Below are 15,485 nucleotides of genomic sequence, written 5' to 3'. Positions count from 1 at the left end.
GAGAAAGAAGAAAGGATATTTCAATGAATCAAAAATTATAGGCAAAAATGTGTTTATGAAGAAAAAAAAATGTAATAAAGTATTTCAGATAACATAAGATACCGAAAAACAACAAGAAAATCTGCTATTTATTTCTTTTTTTAAAGCTCAAATTAACGAAAAGTTTTTTTTGGTTTGCGCATTCGCCCAGTGTTATTGTCTGTAAACACTATTTCGCCCTCAATATCTGGATGTGTATGTAAAATTTTGCATAGATGAATGAAAATTTCGTGATTTTCTTCTATTTTCTATCATAATTAATTCACTCTGTTTGGCGAATGAATGACTTTATTCTTCTCATTGGAGAAGTGAAGATGAGAGAGAGAGAGAGTAAAAGAGTGGTTTTATTGAAGAGAAGGAGAGTTGAGATGAAAGATAAAGCATCTATTATTAAATGTAAGTCTTATTTTAGGAAAGATATAAAATCTAGAAAATAAAATGAAAGAGAGAATGAAACACGATTAATATTGGCTCGGGCATAACCTCTTTGTAGTTAGTCCCAAATAAAAGGATAAAATATTACAAAAAACTGATATAATAAAGAAGTAAACAAATTTTAAAAGTCATTACAATCTGTCTTGTGCTGGACTACAAATTGTCTACTATGGCTTTGATGATGTCGAAGGCGTCTCTGGCGGTGGCTTCGATGTAGGACGGCGGCAGGAGGAAGCCATGAGTGCCGGTGTCCCTCAGTTCCAGTGTGTAGCTGTACGGAATCCCAGCCATGTTCAGCATGAAAGCGTCCGCAGCTCCTGGCCTGGGGAAGAGCATCTCATCGGCGTCATCCACGAGATATCTATTGAGACTACTGTGTCCATGCAGCGCCTGAGCGGCAACGTACGCCATGTCCACCAAGTCCTCACTTCTGCCTCGCATCTCCTTTGGGACACTAATCATCTGCCCATAAGCGTGAAGGGAGAGAAACACTGTGATTCTCTTGTTATTCTTCATGACAAAGTTCTGCAATGCATTGCTTTCTGGCTCTGAGAATGCCTTTGGACCACTGTAGAGATCCCCACAGGGCTTCCCAGTGACGCCCTTCTTACTCCACTCATAGTTCCAGTTTCTATTGAGATCAACGCCCGTGCAGTTAAGACTCTCCTCCGTGTTGTCTGCCTGAAACCAATTCCAGAAGGACATGCTCGAAAAGAAACCACCTTTCTCCAGTCTTGGCTTTGATCTTGTCTTCCGCCAGAGTCTGTCGTGCGTGTGGCTGAATTCATATCCATCAGGATTAAGCACAGGAACCACCAGCCAATCCACTGATTTGTAAATCTCACTCAGGGGCGTATCCTGACCAATGTTCTGAGCCAAAGTGTTCAGGATCCACATTGCCACAGCTGGAGCGATCCATTCCCTCCCGTGACTCCCTGCCTCGATCAAAACCACTGGTTTTGCGTACTTTCTCTCAGCCAAGCGCTTCCTAGCACTCTTTTCACTCTTCAGCTCCATCGTGCCGTTGCTCCCTGAGAAGATCTTCGCCATGATTAAGGGCAATCCCTCAGAAGATCTGCCGAAGTGGTTCAATTCAACATTCTGAGGATAGCTTCTCTGCAGAAACTCGAGAAATTTCACAATATCATCAAATCTGTGGTATCTGTAGAAAGTCACAGGGTGACCCTGTTCAGATTCTATCTCATACTGTTCCCTCCTGGTCATTCTCGGATTGGAGTAAGTTATAGCCTTCTGAAGATCCGAAATCACCACTTCGAATACAACTCCCTGACTCTTGAGCGTCTCCTCAATGAATGCCAAAGATTCCGGAGGAACAACCAAATCCGTTGGGCCACGAAGACTTGGACCTTTCCACCACTGACACTTCGTGCAGTCTGAAGACTCCCTGAGATTTGTGAGAAGCCTCACTTGCCAGGTATTGGAAGGTCTCAATCTCCACAGCTGAAAATTGCTATAATCCACCATTTTCGCCGAGTTCTGGCCAATATTTCCATTAGCTACAGGCTCAGGTGCCTCCGTGGTGACCAAATGTTGTGCCAAGAGAGCAATAAAGTTTCCAGGATCATAAGGATTCAGTGTGGTCGTTGTAGATTTTTCAGTTGTGCTCGTTGTTGTCGACGAAGAAGGGAAGATATTGAAGTACCAAGGATTCGACTTTGTTGATGACTCTGGAAACTCTGTGGTTGAGTCATCTCCTCCAAACCAATTCCCCAAATCTGGCCACATTCCTTTATCACCTTTACTACTGTCTGTCGTGTGGCTCTCTTCTTTGTTCTCCAGATTATTACGCGTCCTTATCTCATCTGTGTAGCCATAAATGTCGTGGAAATCGTAGTAATTCTGGGCCGGTCTCTTCGGCCGCCGAGTCCTGGGAGTTGTACTGGGCGCTGCACTCACGCCGCTAGGCTCTTTCCACTTTCTTCTGCCGCCCAATCCAATGAGTGACGTCAGGAAGCTCCCGAGACGTGACATTAGATCCCCAAAGTAGTCAAAAACTCCTCCCTCCTGGGCAGGACTGCCGTACTTGAATGTATCTTCCAAAGAGAAGTCCTCATCGTCCTTATCATCATATTCTTCATCATCATAATCCTCATCGCTGTAATCTGAGGCGTCGGAAGAATCTGAGGAAGGTCGCTGCTTTTTCTTCTTGGTAACCAGTGAGTTTTGATTCACGGGTTTTACCTGTTTGATGGAAGAATTCTAATTAGAACGTTGGCGGTGATGTTCAAATTGGAATATTTCACATATGTTTAGTGTGCTTGTTCATGTTTCACCTGTTTCACCCATGTTTCAATGAGATTTCGCTCAATTCAAAAATATCTGAATCAGACCGGAATGATGTTCTTATTATCAATTGTATACATATTCAGAAGATGAGACTTTCATAAAAGAGAAGTGATAATAATTCATTGAGAGGCAAATCAGTCAACAGCAACATAAACACTCATTAACTCATCAATTAAGATTAATTGAGCGTGTAATTTGAATCATTTTGCACTGACTAAACGAGTAAAGATAAGAAATATTCAATTCAATACATAAATAATTTCATTTTCACCTGAACAGGTCTCTTATTGATCTCCGTTGTGGGTCTATTCCTCACAGGTGGACTCTCTCCAGAATCTTCCTCGCTCTCCTCACTGTCCTCATCGTCCTCCTCGTCGTAGTACAAAAAGTCATCGTCATAGTATTCTTCAGAACTCTCAGAGATCTTAACACGATCACTGGAGATTGGAATCGTAGCCTGAGTCATTGGCTCATACTCATTCGTGACGTGAACTTCAGTGGTTATCAATTTACTCCCATTTGGAGACTTTTTAGTGCGTTTCTTTACATTCGGCGAAGCTGTTGACAATCGTATTCTCTTCTTTGTAGTCAAAGCGTCTTCAACCATGTCATATGCACTGTCCAGAACAGTCTCAACTGCAGAAATTATTGGAGGATTCACATAAATCACTTTTTTCCTCTTTGCATGGTTTGTCGTCAAAAGAGGTGGTCTTGCAGATGTTGTAAAACGCATCAGAGGTGTTCTCTTAGTTGAAGAACTTGCAGAACTTTGCTGTGTGACTGGCAAAAGCTTCGTTGTGGATTTACTAACCAAAGTGCAGTTGAATGAATAAAGATCACCAGTAGAATTCCCATTTTCACTAACTTCATTGCTGATTTCTGAGTGTTTGCCGCCCGTAGTATTGGGATTAAATGCAACCAATTCCCATGATTGTGATTGATAATTCTGCGAATGGTTTGGCTTGGGAGTTGTTCTTCTCAGTAAATTTTGGTAAAAATTATGCTTCGTCACTAAAATATCACTGTAATTCCTGTTTCCTGGTACTTTCTGCACAACAATCCGATCACAGAGGGTCAAATTCACTAAACAACCAAATAAAACTAGTGTAAAATACAAATATATCCTTTTCGTCATCGCAAACAACAAAACATTTACTCGATCTTCACAGAACAATGTCTCGAGGGAGATTAAAGAAATATCGCCAGTGCTGTGCTGCTTTTTCAACTAGTTGAGCGCATAAAGGGGATAAATTGACGGTATAGCATAGTGAAATTGTCTCAGAAGGAGGATCATCGCAAATTGATATTTATTACGCTTCAAATGACTAGCTAATTGAATGTTATGTCAATTTCAAGACTACATTTACATTTGATTACCTCACATATCAATTCGTGGTGAGTCGAAAAAGCAAGCGATTCACTTTCCAGTCCACTTACTGACCAGAATTCTCATTTAATATCACTTAACTGAATATATAGGGCTTGGAAATTACACTGCAACTTGACTCTTGATTCATTTCTCTGTACAAAACACCAAACATGATTGTCTTCGTGTCTCTTCTCAACAACATCACAAATATATGCAATCACAAGATCACAAAGTCTAGACATTAATTCAGCGAATATTTCGAGGATTAATCATCACACTTTGTCTTCCACATTGTCTGAGTGTTTCTTAAGTGGTCAAGAGAAGGTGAGAAATGCTTTTGGATGAGCTTTAAAATTCCGTTAAGATGTCAACTCTTCCAATAAATCGAACGCGTGTAAATATACATTGACTTTATCAGATTGCAGTGTATCAAGTGCACTTCATAGCGAGTTACAGATTATTTGTGCTACTACGAATTCTTCTGACATATATTTGGAAAAACATGTGACCTTTTCTCGCCAAGATCACTGATAGTGTGCTATAATTTTTTTTTTAATATGATGACGAAAATGTGTTCAAACCAGAACCAGCTTTACAAGTAAAAACCGTGACTTCCTTTTCTGTCTCTCAATATAACGTCAAATGAAAATTCTTTGCTCATTTCGCAAATACTTAAGATTTTAATTATTTAGTAAGTATCTTTTATATTTGATTCTAACTCATTTCAGGCGTAATTTCACAGCGTCGTACAACAAAGAATAGAATAAAATAAATTGTGGGAAATGTGACAAAAACAGTCATTGGTCATGCAAAAGAACACATATTTCAATGCTTTTTATCTTGCGATCTGTGATGCATATTGGTGGAAATTACAGGAAATTCAACCTCCTCCCGCCACAAATTCACAAAGAGCGTCTCTCTCTCTCTCCACTTTATGTCTCTCTCCTCTCATTTCCCGTCTCTCTTTGTCATAGCCTTTCATCTTTCCCGATACTTCGCCGAGAGACGCGCAATGATCGCGGCGAACACATGTGAGTCTCTCCGACTTCTCCACCTTCATTCAGTCTTCCTCCTTCAGTCGATCGCACTTGACCGTCTGAAGAGTTCTCTCTCTCTCGCCACAAGTGATCATATCGCACAGATCTTGAATGTGACCCGAGATAGCCGCTAAATAGTAATTCGCGAAAAAAAGCACACGTTTCAGCGAATTATCTCATTGAGGAAAGTGCCATTTGCATTTTCTGCGATTAACACGGCAATTATTGTGTTAAAAGTTCAGTGAAAAATTGACAAGAATAACTTCTTATATCCACATCAACTTGTTGAATTCCAATTGACACGCACACACGCACGCTCATTCACAAGCTCACTGAGGAATTTCCCACTGAGTGCCGCTCAATCGCCGAATGCCGACTGACGGTTAAGAAAAAGCAATTATCCGTGCATTTTTCAATTGGTAAATTAGTTAAACACAGCCGCAGATCTAATATTTATCTTGTTTCGTGCTTTATGAACTTGAACATGAGATAAGATGAACTTCAATTGAATCATCCCACAGTCAGTGTCTCACCAGAGAGCAATAATAAAGTATCGTGCGTTCAATACAATAGGAGCATAAAATACTTTTTATCACATCACTCTTGAGACTTTTTGAGTAAAACAGTGGCCTTTATATTTCGTGCTAAACACACACACTTAGCACATTAAGATTAAGTACTATAGAGCAAATAGACGGATTTACCAGTGTGTTTTGCTAAAAAAAACCAATTAAGTGATAAAGTACAAACAAACAACTGCATTCCGTCTGATAAATTGGTCAATATCAGATTTTACCTCGACATTGCGATAAATTTGCATAAAAATAAACAAGTGGCAGTGAAGGTGTTGCAAAAGCCATATGATTTGTAGGCGAATCGTGAATAAAAGTGCAGAGAAAATATGGATATAGCAGAGACGAGCTTAAATACCAACAGCACAGATAAACATGGTAATTGTGACAATCATAGAGAATAAGATAAAAGCTTATACCGAAGGAATATTCCATCTCAAGTGTTTTATAGTCTCATTCAACTGGCTCAAAACTGATTGCGTATATATAGAACTCCCACTAAAAAGAGTGAATCTTGTAGGAAAGTATTTCTCTGGCAACGTTTCAAATGCCACAACGCATTCGCACAAAAGCGCTGAACAAAAGGAAATACAATCGCTGGCAAGAGATCTTGTTTTGGGAAATGCTACTTCCTTCTGTTTTGCATTCAAAAGTTGTGGGTGAAAGAGAATCAAGAAGAATTTCATACAGTCAACAGTAAATTTCTGGGACTCACCAGTCAATTGTTTTGTAGACGCTGAAGCTCCGGGTACGCAGAAGAAACTGGAGAATGGTCAGAATGGCCAGGCAGTGGTTGAGGAGGCGCCAAATGCTCACACCATGTCATACATCGAGACAATTGTCCACGTCTTCAAGGGAAACATCGGTCCAGGGCTCTTTGCAATGGGAGATGCCATGAAGAACGCAGGTTTAATTCTTGGACCAGTTCTCACCATTATCATTGGCATTGTCTGCGTCCACTGTCAGCATCTCCTGCTGCAGTGCTCCAAGAAGATGCGCAACAAGGCCAACATGAAGAGCTACCCAGATTTCGCACGCACTGTGGAGCTCTGCTTTGAAAATGGACCACCAAGATTGAGGCAATGGTCCAAGACGATGAGGATCATCGTCAACGTGTTCCTCTGCGTCACTCAGTTGGGATTTTGCTGTGTGTATTTTGTCTTCGTCAGCACCAATCTGCAGCAGGTTTGTCTCAAATTTCAATGTGCTTCACATTTTCCACTTTCCACTCACATTCTGTGATTTTTGTCCCTCTTGCAGATCTGGAATCAGTACGGAATCGTCATCAACGACTATCTGAACCTTCTACTCATTTGTGCACCAATCCTTCTGACCAGTCTTATCACCAATCTCAAGTTTTTGGCGCCCTGCTCCGTTCTGGCCAGCGCTTTTATGCTCATCGGCACTGGAATCACTCTCTACTTCTCTGTGGACAGTCTTCCCAGTCCATCTGAGAGGAATTATGTGTCCTCATTGGAAACCATGCCACTCTTCTTCGGCACGACTCTTTTCGCCTTCGAGGGCATCAGCCTGGTGCTTCCACTGCAAAATGCCATGAAGGTTCCGAGGAATTTCCATCGCCGTGCAGGTGTGCTCAACGTAGGAATGGTATTCGTCACATTCCTCTTCACGGGCCTCGGTTTTCTCGGCTACCTCAAGTACGGCGAGGACGTTGAGGGGAGTTTGACTCTGAATCTCCCTCAGGATGATCCTCTGGCACAATCTGTGAAGATTCTCATCTCTCTGGGAGTTTTGCTGGGATACGCTCTGCAGTTCTTCATCGCCATTCAGATCATGTGGCCAGGAATTGAAGAGAAACTTGGCCCATTCTCATATCCGCTCGTCGGCGAATTTATCTTCAGAACTTTCATGGTTTTCGTTACACGTAAGAACACTGATTGATTACTGAAACATGATTTCATGTTTCATCGAAATGTTTCATCTCATCAACACAATGATTGTTCTGTTCCTTCAGTGGCCATTGCAATGACTGTGCCGAAGCTGAGTCTCTTCATATCTCTAAACGGAGCCCTCTGTTCCACTGCCCTGGCACTTGTCTTTCCACCCTTCATCGAGCTTGTGGTGACTTGGGAAGAGAGCAAAGGTCCGGGAGCTGCAATACTCTTGAAGAATTCCACCATCATGATCATCGCGTTGCTGGGCTTCATCACGGGCAGCTATGAGAGTTTAGCACAAATAATCCGGGAGTTCTCCAGTTAAACGCCATAAATCTCTGACTCACTCACAAGATCACGTGTTCACGGTATAGAATAAAATAGTTTTTTAAGAAATCCCACGGGAATTTCTTCCGCTGCAAATTCAAAGCACAAACTGCAGTAATGCGAACTCACAGCACAACTACTAGAAAGTCCGGAAAAATGTCAGTGAACATTCGGGCGTGTATACAAATAATGCACTTTTTGCGAGGCAATTTATTGTAAAATTAACGATACTCTAATGTAAATTCAGGTGGGAATGTCAAGCAGGTGAGTGATACATTCAGAAACTGCATACAAACGTATTTTTCAATGCTATACAATAAAGTGGAAACGTTTTTATCTTCGTAGTTCAACAGCACACAAGCAGTATTGGAGATACCAAAAACATCTACATTTGAGGCCGTTCAGTATTATTTTCGCTGTCAATTGCTGACCCCACAGATCATCCGCATTATCAGTGTGTGACCAGCTGAGTTGGCAGTTGTCTGGAATCGAAACTCTGTGTGATAACAAGACATCGAGAGGCTCTGGAAATTTCTGTTTGATAACCCATCCAAAAGAGGATTCCCGGACGTAATTTTGACCTCACGTGAATAGCCCATGGAGCCTGAAGTTCCTCACATTCCTGTGATCATTCACGAGACAGCACTTCTCGATGGGGCACGCAAGATCCTGGATAACATTCGGCCCCAATGGAGCCCAGAAAATGTGGAATTCAAGGTATTTCGCGAGGTCGTCCAGCTTCAATTGGATTGACCTCATTGAAGCCACTCCCCATTCAACTTCTGACCTCTCCGCGTGCTTTGCAGCTCTTCACGGATGGCATCACTAATAAACTCGTAGGATGCTTCCATCGGACTACCGAAGATGCCATTTTGATCAGGATCTACGGCAATAAGACAGACCTTCTGATCGACAGGACGGCGGAGACAAGGAACATCAAGCTGTTGTTCAGCTATGGCTTCGCTCCTTGTCTCTACGCCACATTCGACAATGGCCTGGCTTATGAGTATGTCGCAGGAGTCACGCTGACTCCCGAAAGCGTCGTCAATGCGGCTGTTTGGCCGTTGGTGGCCAGGAAAATGGCGCAAATGCATAAAGTAGACTGTGGAAAGGACATTCCGAGGAAGCCAATGCTGAGAAAGAAGTTTCAACAATTCTTAAACCTGATTCCAGATAAGTTTAGCCGACCGGAGATCCACGAGAGGTGAGAAAGATTGATGATTGAAGGATTGAGCGCCTTAAATGATTTTATCTTGCATGTCAAGTATGCCAATCATTTGAGAGTGAAATCTTTTATCACTGTCTCGAGACCTGTTATCAGTACGCTTATTTGCTGTTTGAATTAAGCTTGCATTTATGCTTAGTTTACAGTAAATAAAATAAGAATACGGCAAACAAAGTGAATAATCTCTGGCAAAGCGAGATGCACCTCATTCCTCAAATATGTTACAAAAGTATTTGCGCGTAACCCACGTAATCATTAGACTTGTACGTTGTATAATGAAATATAATCGTTTTTTCTCTCTCTCTCTTCATTTTAGGGTCAAGGATGAATTTCTACCCGTCTCTAAACTCCGCAGAGAAGTTGAGCAATTATGTGATGTTCTGGAAAATCTGGGCAGTCCTGTTGTGTTTGCCCACAATGATCTGCTTCTGGGCAATGTGATTTACACAGAATCTGCCCAGAAAGTCACATTTATCGACTATGAATATGCGGCCTACAATTTCCAGGCATTCGACATTGGAAATCACTTCACGGAATTTGCTGGAATTGACGAAATCGACTACTCGCGGTATCCGTCGCGAGATTTACAAATGCAGTGGCTGAGAGTTTATTTGGAAACCTTCATGCATCCGCAAAATGTCAGTGACACCGATCTGGAGCGCCTCTACGTCCAAGTAAATCAATTTGCCCTGGCGTCGCATCTCTTCTGGACTGTTTGGGCCCTGATTCAAGCTGAACATTCCACGATAGAGTTTGACTTTGTGCAATTTGCCCAGATTCGTCATGGAGAGTATTTGGCAAGGAAGGACAGCTTCCTGGCACTGTCCTTTGAGAATTGACCGTGCACAAAGAACATTCCGATACCACTCACGGTTTTAGTTGCAACATGACCAAATGGAAAATATTTTTTTAGTGATGAAATTTTAGGCACGACTCTCGACTTATCTTACCTTCTTACCTGAGGCTTTTACCAAGTGAAAAAAAAATAATAGTAAATTTTAATAAAATGCAATAAAGGAGATGTTTGAGTTTGTTTTGAGTGGAAAATGCATGGAAAATGTCCTGCGGAGGGAAATTTCCATGAGGCATGCGTGTGCATTTTGGGACGTGTGCTAATCGATAATTTCCCCAAATGGAAAATCCGTCAAAAGGATAGGGACACCCATCGCAAAACATTTTCTTCCCTCGAGCACGGAGTTGAAGGAGAAAGAGGAAAATTGAACGTTTAAGCAATTTCTCAGTGGTAAAGTGTTGGTTGTACTAGGATTAAGGTTGTTTTACAGGCAGGCAATACGATTTTCAATGTCTGCGACAAGTCAAGAATGGTAAGTGGAGTGACTTGAAGAAAAGGCGTTTCCCTCGGTCGGAAAAATCAGTGTTTTTCCCACTTTTCGCAGATTTTCCTCAGTTTAATGTGAAATTTGCGACAATACTGTGCTGAATTGTTTCCAATTTGATCATGTTTCACTTGCTCAAATCACTGCGTCTTCTCTCCTGGACTTCCCTCCTCCTCGTCTCCGTTTCTCTGCTCAAGTTCGGTAAGTCAATTAGCCCCCCAAAGAAAGATGGGGATCCATTTCACCACTGAGGCTCACCCCATCTCATGCACCCACAGCCAATAGTTCGGAGGATGAGGAGAGACTGGTGCGTGATCTCTTCCGTGGCTACAACAAACTCATCCGCCCTGTGCAGAACATGACACAGAAGGTGGACGTCCGCTTCGGGCTGGCCTTCGTGCAGCTCATTAACGTGAACGAGAAGAATCAAATCATGAAATCGAACGTGTGGCTCCGACTCGTCTGGAGTGACTACCAACTGCAGTGGGACGAGGCGGACTACGGTGGCATTGGGGTGCTGCGCCTGCCCCCAGACAAGGTCTGGAAGCCAGATATCGTGCTCTTCAACAAGTAAGCATACATCTCAATTCTCCTTGTACATCTTCAAGTGCAAATGAGTGAGAATTTTTTGGGTGGAAAATGCGCATTTGCTTCTTCTGCCCAAGACGCGTGCATCAATTGCCAATTTATAGGGCGTCACATAAATTTTCAACAGAGTGTTCCATCGTAAATATTTTACGGTTACTCACATTTGTTTTATTATATCGATTTCAAGATACGAAGAAAGCAATCTTCAATAATATCAGTCAGGAAATACATAAAATTCCCATTGAGAATTGTTCAATGCATTTAATCACACTATAAGCTTTCAGAGATAAAAGAAGTCCATTTTATGGCCCGCAGATAGTGATGAGATGTTTTTTTTTCAATTTGTGCAGCAAAAATATTTGATTCAGCTCATTAATGCAGTTTTCGTTCTGTTCTCACCATTTATTTTACATGTTGTAATTAGTCTCATTTGCATTGCAAATGTATTCAATCGATAAAATTACGCAAAGGGGGTGGATTAAAGTAAATTTAAATGAACTTATCCTGACACTAAATTCTCTTTTCCAGTGCTGATGGCAACTACGAAGTCCGCTACAAATCCAACGTGCTCATTTACCCAAACGGCGAGGTTCTGTGGGTTCCTCCGGCTATCTATCAGAGCTCCTGCACCATCGACGTCACGTACTTCCCGTTCGACCAGCAGACATGCATTATGAAGTTCGGCTCGTGGACCTTCAACGGTGATCAAGTCTCGCTGGCGCTATACAACAACAAGAACTTCGTGGACTTGTCGGATTACTGGAAGTCAGGCACGTGGGACATCATCGAGGTGCCGGCGTACTTGAATGTCTACCAAGGCAACGGCAATCATCCCACTGAGACAGACATCACATTCTACATCATCATCCGGCGCAAGACTCTCTTCTACACGGTCAACTTGATCCTGCCCACGGTGCTCATCTCCTTCCTGTGCGTCCTCGTGTTCTACCTGCCCGCGGAGGCGGGCGAGAAGGTCACACTTGGTATCAGTATTCTCCTCTCACTGGTTGTGTTCCTCCTGCTGGTGTCGAAGATTCTGCCGCCGACATCTCTGGTGCTTCCGCTGATTGCCAAGTACCTCCTCTTCACCTTCATCATGAACACCGTGTCCATTCTCGTCACTGTGATCATCATCAACTGGAACTTCCGTGGCCCGCGCACCCACCGCATGCCCATGTACATCCGCACCGTCTTCCTGCACTATCTGCCCGCTCTGCTGCTCATGAAGCGCCCCCGCAAGACTCGCCTGCGCTGGATGATGGAGATGCCCGGCATGAGTGTTCCGCCGCACCAGCATCCCTCCTACGGCTCACCCACTGAGATTCCCAAGCATCTGAGCGCCATCGGAGCGGCCAAGCAGGCCAAGATGGAGGTGATGGAGCTCTCAGACCTGCACCATCCCAACTGCAAGATCAATCGCAAAATGAACACGGGACCCGAGCTCGGTACCCTCGGGGATCCATGTCGCCGGGAGAGCGAGAGCTCTGACTCCATCCTCCTGTCGCCGGAGGCCAGCAAAGCCACGGAAGCTGTCGAATTTATCGCTGAGCATCTCAGGAATGAGGATTTGTACATTCAAGTGAGTTTCGCTTTCCCTCAAATATTTGCCACATTCATTTTCAACTCTCCACCCAGTCACATTCCACAATGAACAGTAAATTGTATCTCGCTTCTTCAAGTCTGGCGAAAGTCGCTCCTTTCAATTTGTCCCGAGTAAACATCTAGAATTCCTGTTTGCTCTACATTTCGCGCGAGAGAATGAAAAGTTTTCACATTATTTGCCACAGAAGCTCAATTTTCTTTTCACCAATCTTGCAGACGCGAGAAGACTGGAAGTACGTGGCGATGGTGATTGATCGTCTGCAGCTCTACATCTTCTTCATAGTCACAACAGTGGGCACCGTGGGCATCCTCATGGACGCACCCCACATATTTGAGTATGTAGATCAAGATCGCATCATTGAAATCTATCGTGGCAAGTAAGATTCTCACGAGAGAGGCAGAAAAAAAGTAATGGAAAATACCAATTACAGTAGAAATACGAAAAAAACACGTGTTATGAAGCAGTTAACGATCAATGAACAGTTAAAAAATATCATGATAAAAATATATAGTAAAAAGTGGATAAGAAGTTTTGTTGGATATTTTATGAGCGACGCTTTTCATGAGCCTGCAACACTTTCACTTCCCCAAAAGACACACACATACACACCTTAATAAAATGCTCTTCCAAAAAGAATAGATTGAGAAATAAATAAACAAGCAGATAATTAGATAAAATTATTGAAAAAGAAGGAAAGAGGTAAATATTAAATATTGAACGAATATTAAAGTGAAGATGAACTCCCTTCGTAGAGTTAGTGATTTTTATCAAAGGACATCTTTTCAAAATAATCATTAGTTTTCTTGTTATCAATATAATGCAAGGTCTGTCCAGGGTCAAATAGTCTCTGTCGCAGTCGATTCAGGCCAGATCGTGTGCAGCATAAATTCTTCCAACGAAAATCCTTGTGATTTATTTGCGACGAAATTTGCCAAAAAATGTATTTTCTAAGAGTGGTTCTGCATTCAAAGACGTTTTTTCTATAGAATTCTTCTTATGACTTTTACCAAAAAGGCAAAATGTAACTCTTTTGCTCATTTGATGTGTGTTCAAGTACCCCCTTTTTAGCGATGAGGAAATACTATGAAAAAAATAATGAATTTTGAACCAATGAGTATGTGTTGAACATGAGACAAGATTGCACAATAATCTCCCTAGCGAATTGATTGTTAAGAACATGAAAACAAGTAAAGAATATTAAATAATGAAACCCATACGTATGTGAAAGGAAGTATTTAGTGGATGGTGGTAAAAGATATTTATGAAATAATCTGAGATTTTATATACACAAAACACTTTGTTCTTCACTCACAGATCTTTGAGTTTTTCGATTTATCACTTGAGATTTTATATAGTTTTTTTTCTGAAATTGTTGTATAAAAAAAACTACTAAAACTCAGAGAAGAATTTGTTGAGAATAATATTACCAAAATGGAAAAGGAAACTGAGGTTGAAAAAAGACATCAAGAGCATGATGAGATTCTCCAATGAGAAAATAGTTAAATGTAACAAGTTAACGTTTAAAGTTTCTTTTTTTGTACTTTTCCACAGATATTGAAAGAAAATCGTAATTATGAATTTAATGAGAAAAATGTAACTAATTTATTGGCACGAGAAAAATGTTAGAGAAATAAAATACTTGGAATTGAAAAGAAAAAAAAAAAGAATTTCTGTATATTTTCTCACACAAAAAATCATTGTCACATTTTAATTCCTCCACTAGATTTTCCGGTTTCCTATCCTCTCGGCGAATCCCTGATTTGTACTCACGTCCTTCTGTCGTTGCATCTTCTGTTGAGCCCGCTGTTCCCGTCGCTTCTCGCGGATCAGCCGCGAGGCATCCTCGTTCACCTCCTCCCAGCCTGACTTTGAGTCGTCCACCCAGTCTTCGAGTTCTGCAGCATACGGAATGGTGGCATCGCTGGCGGCTGTGAGTCTGGAGAAGTTCTTCTCCGGCTCCTTGTCTGTCCTTATAAGTACTTTGGTTTGCCTCACAACTTTGGGTTCCATGTCCTGGAAGAAAGTTAAGTATTTTATGACTGTTCTCATTTTTTTTTTATAAGGACTTCAGCGATTTGTCCTGCCGAATTTGAGGTGTCTGGTATTTTTACACGTGATAGTAAAAGTCTCACCCCAAAGAAGTCAATCTCCGGTTCCCTCTCGCCCTGATCATCAGCCTTTCGCGACAGCTTCTGCCTGTATACTTCAATGTGCTCTTCCACGGTCCTCGGAGTGTCATCCCAAGTGTTCCAATCTCTCTCCGGCTGCCGACAAATTAAGATAATCATATCTCTTCTGTCAAGAATCAGACTCTGATGTTTACCTCATTTTTCGTTCTTGCGCCTCTGTGGCTCGTCACAACGCTAACAGTCTGCAGATCCTCATCGCCACAGTCCAGGGATTGTCCTCGGCGCCTGGAGAGACACAGAGCACGTCTGAAGAGGCTCAAAATCCCCAAAAACAGACCCTTGAGCTTCACAAACACACAACTAATCATCTTCATTCAATCTCTCTCACTGCCTTTCATCGACGTCAAACAGTGCTTCATCGACTATATCACACTCCCTAGCGAAGACTCAAACTACATTTCGATAAGATTTTCATCTTGAAAATTCAATCTGTTCACTCTCCAAAATATTGTTCAAAGTCATAAAAGTTTTTCATCATACTCGAAAAGACAAAAAACGTATAGGAAAGTGCACAGAAAAGACATAACAATATTAATTAACTTTACGATGGCATGAGAAGAAT

The 15,485-nt window shown here is 41.9% G+C and overlaps 5 protein-coding genes across 5 annotated transcripts; 3 read left to right on the top strand and 2 right to left on the bottom strand.

Moving 5' to 3' along the window:
* Positions 1-585: 585 nt before the first annotated feature.
* LOC132259231 (uncharacterized) lies at positions 586-5,210 on the bottom strand. Its single transcript, XM_059756788.1, has 3 exons — positions 5,036-5,210; positions 3,053-3,864; positions 586-2,676 (listed from the first exon to the last, which is right to left on the bottom strand). Exons 1-3 carry the CDS (start codon positions 5,208-5,210, stop codon positions 628-630), a joined length of 3,036 nt encoding a protein of 1,011 aa, XP_059612771.1. The 3' UTR covers positions 586-627.
* LOC132261062 (proton-coupled amino acid transporter 1) lies at positions 5,190-7,988 on the top strand. Its single transcript, XM_059759586.1, has 4 exons — positions 5,190-6,137; positions 6,493-6,944; positions 7,020-7,644; positions 7,735-7,988. The coding sequence occupies exons 1-4, from the start codon at positions 6,089-6,091 to the stop codon at positions 7,977-7,979; spliced, it is 1,371 nt and encodes a 456-aa protein (XP_059615569.1). The 5' UTR covers positions 5,190-6,088; the 3' UTR covers positions 7,980-7,988.
* Positions 7,989-8,578: 590 nt separating this feature from the next.
* LOC132261063 (ethanolamine kinase) lies at positions 8,579-10,225 on the top strand. Its single transcript, XM_059759587.1, has 3 exons — positions 8,579-8,698; positions 8,788-9,185; positions 9,523-10,225. The coding sequence occupies exons 1-3, from the start codon at positions 8,579-8,581 to the stop codon at positions 10,043-10,045; spliced, it is 1,041 nt and encodes a 346-aa protein (XP_059615570.1). The 3' UTR covers positions 10,046-10,225.
* A 131-nt stretch (positions 10,226-10,356) lies between these two features.
* On the top strand, positions 10,357-14,403 carry LOC132260039 (acetylcholine receptor subunit beta-like 1). Its single transcript, XM_059757942.1, has 5 exons — positions 10,357-10,531; positions 10,604-10,744; positions 10,822-11,113; positions 11,660-12,710; positions 12,950-14,403. The coding sequence occupies exons 2-5, from the start codon at positions 10,666-10,668 to the stop codon at positions 13,112-13,114; spliced, it is 1,587 nt and encodes a 528-aa protein (XP_059613925.1). The 5' UTR covers positions 10,357-10,531; positions 10,604-10,665; the 3' UTR covers positions 13,115-14,403.
* Positions 14,404-14,414: 11 nt separating this feature from the next.
* On the bottom strand, positions 14,415-15,272 carry LOC132260040 (uncharacterized). Its single transcript, XM_059757943.1, has 3 exons — positions 15,058-15,272; positions 14,867-14,998; positions 14,415-14,747 (listed from the first exon to the last, which is right to left on the bottom strand). The coding sequence occupies exons 1-3, from the start codon at positions 15,235-15,237 to the stop codon at positions 14,454-14,456; spliced, it is 606 nt and encodes a 201-aa protein (XP_059613926.1). The 5' UTR covers positions 15,238-15,272; the 3' UTR covers positions 14,415-14,453.
* Positions 15,273-15,485: the final 213 nt, after the last annotated feature.

This window comes from Phlebotomus argentipes, unplaced genomic scaffold, assembly GCF_947086385.1.
Source record: "Phlebotomus argentipes unplaced genomic scaffold, Phlebotomus argentipes genome assembly scaffold_18, whole genome shotgun sequence".
Lineage (NCBI taxonomy): Eukaryota > Metazoa > Arthropoda > Insecta > Diptera > Psychodidae > Phlebotomus > Phlebotomus argentipes.
This window is presented reverse-complemented; position numbering and strand designations above follow the sequence as displayed.